We start from the raw sequence: 13,086 nt of genomic DNA, 5'->3' as shown, positions 1-13,086 counted from the left end.
AAGCTCAGGATCCTTGGCGGACAGCCTGCTCGGGTCTTTCCCTTTTGTTGCCCTAAGGGCCGTGTGTTGTGAGTCAAATCACTGGGCAACCGAGTATCTTCAGCAGAGCCCGAGGCTCTCTAGCAGCTACTGTTTATCCCAAACAAAACTGGAGAAAAGGGAGACTATCTAGCAAAGGGAAGCCAATCCCAGCCTACAGAGACGACCCCTACAAGTAATTAAAAGCTCTCTAAAGACATTTCTGTTCGAACACTCAGTGTCCGAGTAGGTGCCATTGCGCCACTGCTCAGGTGAGAGCCGACAGCTCCTCCCTGCAGAATGCATAGGCTTCAAGTTAGTTTTGCAATAGAAGAGCTGTCAGTGTGAACAGGTGGAAGAGAAGTAGAAACTCTTGTCTCTTTGTTCCTGTCGCAGCAGCTGGCTCAAGCACAGGAGACAAGACAGGTGAGAAATGCTTTTCCTCGTCTCTGTTGATTTGGAAATGGGACAAAGTGTTTGAGCCGAGGGGTTTTAATGGTTTCCAGAAACCTATTAGAGTTCTTTTTCTTGCTGACTGCTTCCCCTGGGGGCCACGAAAGCTCTTTATTTTGTTTTAGTGTTGCTGTTATTGTTGTTGCTAAATCTCCAAACAAAGAAATAACTATACCTTCATATCCAGCCTCAACTGTGTATAGGGCCAGAGATGCAAGGAGCATAGTAGCTTCCAAAGAAAGTGCACCATCAGACTGGAAACTGGAGGCAGATCAGTCCTGAGATGTGTCTGGAACAAGAAGGTTTCTGCTCCAAAGAATATCCAGGACCAAAGAAAGCTGTGGTTTTCTCTATTTTGGTGTGTCTGTGTGGTTTGGTGCCCAGTGAATGTATGGTAACAGGGATAACTGAACTCAGTTCTCTTACTCCAGTGGCCCCTAAATTAAGCTCTGTGTAGAGGGGGAAGAAAGAGCGTCTACATCAAGTTCCAGACACATGTCATTCACAGTCCTGGGCTGCCGTAGGATGAACCATCAGGCATCTGGAGTAGGCTTGATTTCTGGAATGTAGTGGATCTGATTGCTTCTTGGCAGCTAGTCTTTTCCAATTATGTTTGGCTTAGTCTGATTGTCAAATTACTTTGCAATCCCCAAAGTGATCCAGGATGTCTGTAGAACGGACAGAGTCAGCTCTATCTACAAAGCTGATTACCTCTGATGGAAGGAAAGTTCTAATGAGATTTTTTTTAATGTTCTTTGAATAATCTACAACCCAGCCAAAAGGAAGGTGATGCATATTATTTCTTGGCCCTTTGTTGAACCAAAAGAGCTGAAATTAGCAAGCGTCTCTATAATGTTGGCCAATTCAGGCAGTCTTCACAGTTTTATTGTGTTCCCTCGATACAACTCAAAATGTATTGCATGCAATTTAAATAGATTTGAATAAAATTTTAAATTTTTTTCATAATAGGTGTGTAATGTGGCTCAAAGAATTTAGATTTTTTTGTATTTATTAAATCAGTAAATGAGAGGCTCCATAATTCAGTTCTTACTGAAATATGGTAACTCCGCTGTGGTAAAGTTAACATTTCCTTTTTACAAAGTATGAAGGAAATTTTTGAATAAAATCCAGCAGGCAGAATAGTGAACTTCTTCAAGAACACCAAGTGGTTTTTCTAACGGTTCCATGGAATTCATCATTTATGTGGGAATACCTTCAGCGATGATCATATGCCTCTGCCACTTATTCAACCAAGTTAAAATTAAAATGAATTTTAGCAACTTTGAAGCCCTTAAGTTAAAAAAAAAGTCTATAGGTAGCAGATATCATGAGCTAGAGAGAATATGTTTTCCAATATTATTAAGCTTTAATATTATTTAGAAATCACGAGTACAGCCCAGTCAGCAACAACCTTTCCAAATATAAACTGTATGATTTAAAGTTTGAATTATAAGTAGGTAGTATTTTTTTAAGACTCAGTATCTTAAAGTTTAAGAAACACACTTCCTCATACTCTTTTCTCCAAAAATAAAATGTGAGGATAATTAAGCAAAGACCTTGAAAACGAGCCGCTGTTTTAATAGTATCATGTTAATAAACTGAAATTATTCTCTGGAAGATGATAACAAAAATCTTCCATGATGCAATAACATGTCAAAGCTACCGCGAGGATGAGCAGATGGAAATAAACAGAGATTGACAAGTGACGCATACATGGTGCTCTCCACCAATGCTACTAAACTGATCTGTGGGCTCAGTGGTCCACATTATTCCCCTGTAGTTCTAATTTTATGTATGGTTACTATGAAGTCCCTGCATCATTTTGTCAATCCTCTCTAAAAACTATTACTTAAATTAGTTATTGCAGAGTAAATATTTTTCACTTAGTGTGTGTACATCCAACTGATAGTCATATGTCTGAGGCACTCTCTCCCACTAACAAAGTGGGTGTGGATAAATCACACAGCTGATTTCCAAGCCTCCATTATCCTGCCTGTTTCTGTATCTAACCAGGACACTGAAGGAGAACGCTACAGATGGTTTCTCTCTGACTCTTAAGAGTTCTACCTCTAGCCTTCATTTTTAAGACCAGTACACAAACTAGGTTTCACAAACTGTTTTCTTTTCTTATTGGTGATAAATTTCAACATATAAAATTAAGAAACAGAAAAATGACAAAGCTCACATGTATGCCTGAAGTAGGATTGCATCAAAAGCAATCTAGTTGTGCCAAACAGAATTCCCAGGAAAAGTCTGAAGAGGGAAACTTCAGCAGGTAATTAAGAAGGGAACACACACAAGGTAACACTGTGGAGTAAAATGAAAACTCCATCAGATAAGAGGCTGCCAAGACCCAAGGGCCGTTTTACCAGCCAGGCAGAACTGCTCTTTCTCACCACACCCAAAATGATGTTTCATAAGCTAATAATTCCTTTAAAAAGACAAAATAACAATAAGCATAAAACAAATATTTTCACTTTCCAAGTGGGGTGTCTACTGTTTTCCTTTCCTTCAGGAAAGCATAAAATGTGTCACTTAGGTACATTTCCACAATACCTCATTAAGTCCAATTGTAAATTGGGTGAGTTAGAAATGGAGGTCAACAAATCCAAAGTGTGTAAGGAGTTGGTGACTTTTTAGGATGTTTTCTTTTCAATATTTATGATCATTGATGGCCTTTTCTCTTTTTTCTATTTAACCCAGTAAAAACTTGACGTTAGCAAAGCAAAGTTAAAGTCGAGAACAAGTGTCCATTTCCCCTTATCTCTGTTTAAATTGTCATTTACATTCACTGGGAAGCTAAGAAAGAAACTATGAAGAGTAGCCATGCCCCAGCAAGTTCCTACATAGACATTCAAATTATTCTATTTAAAGGAAACCTAAGTCTCTTCCAGTGCTCCCCAGGTAGCCTCCATTTTGCACAGTACTGTTGTCTGGGGCTCTTCTCTCCCCAGGTTATGTCCTATTTAACCAGATGGGTTCCGGGGAAAACCTCTTCAATCCAGATGATCTAAGTAGAGGAGAAGGAAAAAGAATTTAGAAAGAGGTAAATGAAAATCTCAAAATAGGCTGGAAGGAGATAACTGTGCCTTGGGCCAGATGTCTATAGGTATAATCACATCTCCAGTGGGTTTTCTGCTTTTGTTGAAGTTGACAGCAGGGCACAATGCCATTTTTAAGTACAGAAGCCATGTTTATCATGTTGGAAAAATCTGCCATACATAAGTATCCATCAAGTAACAATGTTTTAAGTGCCAAGTAGGAATACCTAGCATTTCAACCAGAAATTTTTAAACAGAAGCTCCAGACAGGATTTAGCACATCAGCTTACTGATCTATTTGAGGACAAGAGTTACATCCCAGGACATCAGACAACTCACAAAATACCTGTAGCTCCAGCTCCAGGGGATCTAAGACTCCATTCTGGCTTCCATGGTATTTATACATACACATACATAAAAATAAATCATTTTAAATAAGGATAATAATAAACATATGATAGAGATGAACTGAGATTAGAATACATGCCAGTACACATGAAACCTAGATGATAAAACAAAATGAGAAAATTTTTGTTTCATTCTTAAGGCAGATTCCACTATCATGCAAGAGGGGCCAACCTTTTGCTATGTGACATGACATTTCAATCTGCTGGTTGTTTGCCAACTTAACACAAGCTAGCATCACCTGGGAAGATAGAACTTCAGTAGACAAAAATGCCTGTAGGCAAGTCAATGAAGCATTTTCTTGATTACTCATTGATGTAGGAGGGCCCAGCCTACCTAGGCAGGAAGTCCTGTGTTATATTATTAAAAGGTATCCTGAGAAAGTCATGGAGAACAAGCCACTAATCAGTGTTCTCCCATTGCTTTTGCTTCAGTTCCTGCCTCTGGGTTCCAGTATTCCCTGACTTCTCTTCATGATGGACTAATATGATAAAATAAACTTCTCTTTTTGATTCTCTGTTTCACAAGGTCTAAACACTTGAGGCAAGGCAGCTTGTCCCATCAGGGGTATAGGTAAGCAATGGTGAGTCAGGAACATAGTCCAATACAGCTTCCAAGTCCCCATTGTCAGGGCACTCAGCAAGCTCACAGGTCAGCATCATTGTTTGTCCTGGCATCAGCATGTCTCACCAGTCGCTCTGGCAGCCACCATGCTCCTTCAGCATCCTGCAGAAAAACAAACATGCCCTCTTACTCATATTAAATACCTGATCGGGATCATGTCTTATTCCAGTAAATGGATCCCTCCCTTTCACCTATGCATAAGTATGACTAGTTGTAGAGTGCCATAGACACTCAGCACTACAATTCTGAGTGTGTTAGAGCTCCTGGGAGTTCAGCCTTCTCTGGGTTTGGGGGGATTGGGTACAGAGCTGACTCCCTAGGACTGCTCCGGGCACAGCTTTTAAAGGACTTTGATATTTTTATATTCTTGTGAGAAAATATGCTGTACAAGTAAAAAGTAAATACTAAAACAGAAATAATATGGTACTATTAAGTATCTAAGTCACATTACCCTTTAAGCAAATTAACTGCATTAGTATTCCTTAGGTGGTAATTGTGAATCATGGAAGCAATTTCTGTTTCAAAAGCCAGGTGCCTCTGTCATTGCTTAAAACAGCAGAGACTGGGGCTGAAGCTCAACAATAGATTACCTGCCTCATGTATGTAAAGCCCTGGACTCAGTCTTCAGCGCCGAAACACCAAAACAGAGAGGCAACTGTTACATTTCCTATTTGCATAGCGGTTTTCCCACAGTGTTTATGCAGACATGATTATATGAATGTGTGTGCCATTGTTTCTTATTTTATAATCTAAAATTTCTGCTAAAAGAACAAGAAGTTCTCTTGATTTGGATTCGATGTGGCATTTTTTATCTTCCAGCTAGTCGCTGTGCTTCTGTTTACAACATGTGAAATACTCTAATCAGAACAAAGGTCCCAGCATCGGTCGAACTGTAAGCTCATACTGCTGAGTGGTAGGCAGAGGCCAGAGTCCACTTGTAGAGGTCAGGCTCAGGTACAGTCCGCCAGTTTATTACTTTTAACACTGACTTGTCATAGCAGGTAGCTGGTAGGATTTATCACCAAAGACCAAAAATATGCACGGCACCATCCTAAAGGCAGAAGCAGTGGATGGGGCTCATCTGCTGCAGATCTTTTGGCACGATGGAGCAGAGTCCCTCTACCCAGCGGTATGGCTGAGAGACAACTGTCAGTGTTCAGACTGCTACCTACATTCTGCAAAAGCTCGGAAACTTCTCTTGGAAGCTCTTGATGTGAACATTAGAATCGACGACTTGACATTTGACCAAAAAAAGGTAAAAATGATCTTTCCCTTCTCTGTTGAGTTAAATCAAAGGGTTAGTGGGGTTAGTCTATAGAAACGCAAATAACTCTTCTTTAATGTGTCATATATAAAACAAACCTTCTCCATGGGTATGTTTGTACAGTGTTCGGTAGACATATTCAGTGGAAGAATCTGCTGTTGTTTTCACTACTACTATATCCTTCTCTCCTTTTTCTTTTTAATAGATCTTTTTATTTTAACTGAAATTTAATCACATCACTTTTTCCTTCCTCCAACCCCTTCGATATTCTCCTCACTCCCTCTCAAACTGGTGGTCTGTATTGTTACATATACATAAATAAATATATAAATGTAGCCTGCTGATAGTCTCTGGTTTCTCTTCAGAGTATATCTTTTTTTTTTTTGCCTTTTAAAACTACTACCATTTTAATAAAATAAGCAAACTTTGCTTTTTTATTCTTTTAGGGGGAAGCGGCCTTGAAACACAATCAGGCAATTGATAGCATGAAAAATGGAGCATCTGACACTCAGTTGACTGCTCTATCAAGCTAGGAAAGTACAGAATTTGTTCATAGAAATGTCAGGGGTCAAGGAGATAATCTGGGTGGAAATATTTATCCTACTGCCTGACATACAGCACTCACTCAGAAATCTTACTGATTAGTACTATTTATCCAAACTGCTGAGTAGGTGCATAAGAAATCATATCCTAAAATCATCAATCTCAATGTCAACCACATGGGCTATCGAACTTCTCTATTTCTTATTCTCAAATCCTCACCAAAAGGACAAACGTGATAGAAAACCTGTCTTTCCCCATTCTTCTGTCCTCTCAGCTTGCTTCTCTAGTCTCAATTCTCACTCTTAGTAGTCACACCTTCTCAGAGGAAGTTTGAGTATTACATATCTAGCTTATGTAAAGCAGAGGTACCATGTTAGTAAAAGTATATTTCTAATCACTCTAATTCAGTAGCATTCAAAAGAAAAGCAATTGCAGAAGACAGAAACATACAGCTGAGCAACATGCAAATGGATGATAACGGTCTGTTATTGGTCTTATTTCTCTCTTATAAGGTTTATATAACATGGCCCAATGACCATTACAGTGAATTCGAAGCTAATTGGCTGAAGAAAAGATGCTTTTCTCAACAGGCCAGAGCAAGACTCCAAGGAGAACTGTTTTTACCAGGTAACATTACAATGGTCTTCAGTCTGCACTAAAAACTTATAGTGAAGATTGATTGAAGGGAATACTATTATTTGAATTGACTGTATTTCCGTGACATGGTTTATTGAGTTAAAAATTATATATTGCAAGATGATCAAATCAATGTAATCAATATCTCTTTCTCATTTTCTAAGGATGTGCTCAAGAGCAAACTCAATCCCTTCTATCTTGGTTAAAATAATATTGTCCTTTGTGAGAAATGCTTAAGCTGTTAGCAACACAGATCATTTTGTCAAAACTGAAATGGAGACCAGCACAGATGTTGATATTCTAAAACACTGGCAGAGAAAGATACAGCAGGCTTGAGCCTGTGTCATCTGAAGTAAAAGCTGGGAGTCCAAGATGTTCCCTCCACACTCTCTGCAAAGGAGTAGCATCCACCAGAGATAGTTTACCCTCATTAATAATATCTAACATCAGAACAGAACAAAGCACAAATTCCTATGTGGATATCCATGAGATCATGTGAGCAATGAAGCTATGAAACTAGGAGCACAGAATTGAGCTCGCACTTAGGGCTAGTGCAAGCCCCTTTCTCGAGCATTTGTATGGGTCTCCAGAGGTTCTATGAACAGAAAAATCTTTAGAGGTAACTAAAAGATGAATTCAGTGGCAAGGTGGGATGATAACATCTCTCAGATAATAGGCAAAATAAATGGGCAATTAAAAATAAAAGTTCTAAAAAAATACAATAATACAGGCAAGTATAAGCATTTGTGAGGGTGGGAAGGGCTCTGATTTACTCTATGCTGTTCTACAGATTACTTATGATTATATGTTCTACAGATTACAATTGATGGTGTGGTCAAAGACAAACTCTACCACACATGAATTTTGCCTGCTGATTAGAATCTTGACTCACACAAGCCAGGCACATTTCTTGAACCTCCTTTTCAACTGTCAACCCCATCTATCAGCCGACTACCCCCTTCAGGAAGTGGCTACTTGGCTAATCCCCTGCCACCTCTCTCAGGAACTCTGAGTCATATACTAAATAAGGTTCTACTTTACTCCTTCCAAACCTGTAACTCCCTCATGTGTAAACTAAACTGTCTGGGATTTTAAAACTAGTCTTCCAGCAGTTCACTAGAGGTGAAGATGTTACTTAGTAATCAACTTACTGGGCAGCTTTCCTGTGGATATCAATCACAAGGTACCAGAGTTTCCCCTTCTCTTTAAGTGCAGGCCAGTCTTGTCAAAAATTCAATTCCTCTAATGTGTGGAGTCACCACTGTGACAGCTGATAAGGATTTGTTCCATGGCTGTGTTTGAGTCCCTTTTCTATTCCTGCTAGGTGGTTGGAAATAGATAAGTATATAGGAAAACCATTCATCCACATTCCTTTATAGAATATGTTTCTTAATTCTTTGAGAGGGGTAGTCTACAATAACTTAATTTCATAGCCATTATCTGGGTCAAATAGTAGTATCTTGAATTTTTTAATTTTAGATTTCTTCTGGTATTCAGGATTTTTTTTCTTTAACTCTGCCCTAGTTTTGCAATCCATTTGGATTTTGCTCTCATTGCCTCTAAGTTCTTCTCTGTGTCATTTCAGGAAGTAAAAGTCAACATTTTTATTATCACAGCTTAAGCTTTTAAATGCTAAAGGAGGAACAGCCACACCTCCTCCATTAATATTTCCTGACAAGTGAAGCTTTTTCATTTTTATAGCCTACATTCCTCAGTACTATCAGGCAGTAGCAAAATGGAAACGATAGTATACTCCATTGAGTAGTGGAAAAACCTGGTCACAATGACGGACTGCAAACATGAGTAACAGAAGAACTGGCTGCTAGGTAGACACAGGAAAGTATTTTAATGCTTTCAAACAAGGTTCATTTTTAAATATATTTCCAAGCTGTGCAGTTGATGGGCAAAAGAAGAAATTGTGCAATGTTTAGAGTATTGGTTGAATGATTTTTTTTCCTATAGAATTTGATACCCGGGTTCAATGAGAGTTTTCAAGTATTAGTTCTCTAAAGCCTGTAAACAAAGTGAGTTCCACTGGTGAAAGCTCTTTGCATTTTTAGCCCCAGTAGTGATCTTCCTCCTCTGCTTCTCTCATGAAATGAGGGCTACAGGGCTTAGAAAATCTGGAGTCCAGATGCACACCACTTTCCTTCTCTTGGCACAGACTGCTAAACACAAAATGAAAAGATAAATGACAATCAGCTGTGTACAGGACCAGACTGTCCCTCAGAGCTGAAAGGAAGATGTGGAGAATATCATTCCTCTCATGCATGTCCATTCAGCAGCATGGAGATCTGGCATCTATTTTGTGCAGAGAACTACGTAAGGAAATACCAAGGTGAAAAAGAAGGCCAGGACATGTAATATATTAAGTACATTGAGGCCATGTGCTGAAGACTGATGATGATGTAGAGCAAAGAATATGAAGAAATGAGAGGTTGATACCCACACTGAGCCTTAAGGAATAGTTTGTCAGGAAGAGATAGAATGAAGGAAATCCCCACAGAGAGAAGGACATGCAGGGAAACCACAGAAGTGGAAAATAAAAGGTTGAATTTCAGAAAGTACAGTAAGCTAGATATTGGGAGGTTAAAATTGCTAAGCAACAGAGGAGACTCAAAGGCCAAAGTAAGAAATAGTTTGCATATACTGCCTGGTAGACTACAGGCAAGGATGAGGGGTTTTTTTCAACATAGAGTTTCAGTATCCCTCGGTTTATTCTCTATTGGCAAACCAAAAGAAAAAGTTCAGAACCTTTACAGGCTTGGGATCATTGCTATAAGTTTTTCCTCTGCATTGTATATTTTTGGGGTTTTCTGGCTGATTTTGATTGAATTAATATATTATTGTAAATGCCTCCAAATCCATGAACACCTCCTACATACCCTTTGAATTTTCTTTTATTGTAACCTGCCTCCTCTACAAAGAGAAGTAGAAAGGTCAAATTTATCTTGTAGAATGGCCTTGGTCATAGATGTGTTGAGTCTCTATTGAGTGGACCATATGGGAAGGGAGTCCCTACTAAGTGGGTCATATGGGAAGGGAGGGGAAAAGAGATGGCCATAAGATGCTCTATAAAAAATTGTATGGAAGACAATGGGAGCTTATGAGTCAGAGAAGATGGGGATAGAATTTGCATTTAAGAAAAACATATTATTTCTTAGTAGGATAATAGACAGCAGATCATATTCTCTAATCTCTGTCATTTTTAAAACTTGACTTTCAGTGCCTGGGATATGGCTTTCCCAGAAAAATAAATGACAAATTTTTAAACAAAGTTTAATATTTATTAACATAAAGTTTGGGCCAGCAAGATAGATCAGTGGATAAAAGCACTTGTTTCAAGATCTGAGTGCAGTCCACAGAAACCAGATGAAGGTGGAAGAAAAATCTGAGCCCACAAGTTGTCCTTTCACCTCCTCCACAGGGGTGCTGTGCTATACATATTAACATACACACTGTATGCACAGACAATATTAATAAATTTAACTTTTAACTTTTCTTGAATAAAATGTGATGTTTTTATATAATCATAACTTACAAGTGAAATTTTGCATAATTATACACTCATTTTTATTTTGTGGATTGTAAAATTTTCAATTGACTGAGATAAAATGGAAAAAAATTGCATAATACAAGCATATATAGGAACCTAGTATTTCTTATTTTTATAATTTCAACGTGAATGAATCCTTGCTTTTTCTATCTCTTTGTTGCTAAAATATTTTTACATTACTCTTTGAATTTAGTGACTTTGTTATTAAAAACTGATTTTTTTAAAAAAAATGAGAGAATATAAAGAAACTCTAGCCATTGAGCTATGAAAACTGAGAACATTGCACACCCAAAATAATTTACTCTCAACTACATGTGCCCCTTTTATCGCAGAACCTTTCTTTGCCATGCACTTCATCAGATTGTGACTTCTCTGCCCATAGCTAGAATCCCCACTTTGTTTGCAAACCACATGCCTCAAGAAGTGAAAACTCACAGGGAACTGTGAGAGTCTCACAAATCTACTTGCCTTTCATATAGAAAGAGAGTTGTACAGAACTGGTTTTCTCAAGGAGACCTGTGTGTTTACTCAACTTTCTTATAATGCTGGAAAGGTAGTTTAGTGCAGAGAAGATATTTACAAACCCTTGTCAAAAGGCAAGAAGCATGTATGTGTGATTTTCTTTTTCATTAGCAAAAAATGGTCATAGTACAGTTGCCTAATTCATGTGATACAAGCCAAAACCATTCTTGAGCAGACGTGAGAGTCTGTGATGAAATATAGGTATTTGAACCATTGAATTTGCTTCATCATCAAAATAAGACATGATGGCCACATCTTACCAGATCTACTATCAACCCTATGTGAACTCTACTGCCACGGTATTTCCTTCTTCCTGTACCTCACCTCCCACTCTCAGGCTTCTCTTTTATCACCTTGTGTTTAAGCACTTACCATATGAATCACAGAGATTGTTTATTAAGTATTGACCTATTTAATCTGAGCAATAAATGAGGTCATTAGAAATTTAAAACTAGTTCAAAGAGTAACAATGAGCAACAGAGCCAAGAGCTAACCTAAGACTATCTGCATTAATGAACACCTTCCTCCTCTTTCTGTGCCCACTGTGATCCACGTGTGTGCACCCATCTGCCACTACAAATGTTGCCTTGACTGGTCATTATCTACTCCACTAGATAATTAAACCCTGATAAATAACCATTTTGGTCACAGACTTAGCTAATTGAGTATCTACCACGCACTGGACATTTATTCATTCATTCATTCATTCATTCATTCATTCATTCATTCTCCTGATGCGTGACTATTGAATAACAGCCACCATATACTGGGGTTGAAAATGCAATAGAGAGAAAAGCAGGAAAAGAATTTAAGCCCTTAGAAGTTATTGTGGTGAAAGAGGTCCCAAAAATGTACTGACTTACCTGCAGTCCCTCAAAGAGTGATAAACACACAAACACAAGCAAGTTGGTGAGTGTGAAGGCGAGAGTGGATGGTTCTTTTTTTTTTTTTTTACACTGAAATAAGTAAAGTCATTTTCTGAGATGAAAACAGAAGAGGCTGTGTGGAAACTTGAGACTAGAGATTGTGATAAAGAGCTAGGAGAGTCTATATATTTTTAACTATAAATGCATGATGGCCTTGGAGTGAGACCAGTTACTCCGGTCTCTTTTCTTCTAGACATATTCAGTACTTGCAGCACAAAGGCAGATTCGCTTAGGCAGTGGAGTCACTGCATTCTTCACTTGTATTATCTCATTCTAGTTCCACAGCTTGGTTGCTTATTTTTATACCATGTTGTCTAAACAGAGGCTGAACATAAAGTTTCTTGCCTCCCGAAGTCTATGACGATGGAAAGCATTGAATCTAAAAATGACTGTTCAAATCTCAAGTCATTGGTTTTGACACAATGTCCCTGTCAGGTAGACCTGCATCCTCATCTCTAGGTGAACTTGTGGACTTTGCAGTGAACCTCTTTCAGAAATAAAGTATGTTTGTAATGGGAGAATACTCAGAGAACACTCAATTCTTATCTTTCTTCTTAACAGGAGAGTAAAGGTGAGCCAATCAGGTTAAAGCTGCCAAAGAGATACGATCTTATTAGTAAATATATAGCAGTGATCTCACTGTCGGGGCTTGGATCAGACCAGTTATAATTGCATTCCACTGAGGAAGTCATGGGAATTTCGGCACACTAAAACCTAACACCCAAAGGAAAACAGAGAATGCTGCAGGTAGGGTCTCAGAAACCATGAAGTTGTATGAGGAAAAAGGAATTTAGTCACATTAAAAAAATAGCACAGCAGCTAACCTTATGACATCTCCATGATGTCTGTATTCAGCATGATTCTAAATATACAACTGGAGTTCTTAAAGAAAGATGGCAGCACTGGAGACATGACATAGAAGTGAAGTGTGCATCCTACTCTTCCAGAGAACTTAAGTTCAGTTCCCAGCTCTGAAATTGAGCAGCTCTCAACTGTAACTCCAGCTCAAAGGATTTGGACACTCACTTGTTGTCTCTGTGGGAAGTCATACCTTTCTCTCTCTCTCTCTCTCTCTCTCTCTCTCTCTCTCTCTCTCTC

The 13,086-nt window shown here is 38.5% G+C and overlaps 1 protein-coding gene across 1 annotated transcript in view; it reads left to right on the top strand.

Moving 5' to 3' along the window:
• The first annotated feature begins 340 nt into the window (after nucleotides 1-340).
• The window catches only part of Bbox1 (gamma-butyrobetaine hydroxylase 1), a 44,867-nt gene continuing 32,121 nt past the window's right edge, over nucleotides 341-13,086 (top strand). The window contains exons 1-3 of the mRNA XM_028767133.1: nucleotides 341-444; nucleotides 5,543-5,796; nucleotides 6,861-6,975. Coding sequence (XP_028622966.1) covers nucleotides 5,578-5,796; nucleotides 6,861-6,975 — 334 coding nt within the window. The 5' untranslated portion in view covers nucleotides 341-444; nucleotides 5,543-5,577. The remainder of the gene's footprint in view (nucleotides 445-5,542; nucleotides 5,797-6,860; nucleotides 6,976-13,086) is intronic.

This window comes from Grammomys surdaster, unplaced genomic scaffold (assembly GCF_004785775.1).
Source record: "Grammomys surdaster isolate TR1022 unplaced genomic scaffold, NIH_TR_1.0 170, whole genome shotgun sequence".
In the NCBI taxonomy this organism is placed as follows: domain Eukaryota; kingdom Metazoa; phylum Chordata; class Mammalia; order Rodentia; family Muridae; genus Grammomys; species Grammomys surdaster.
This window is presented reverse-complemented; position numbering and strand designations above follow the sequence as displayed.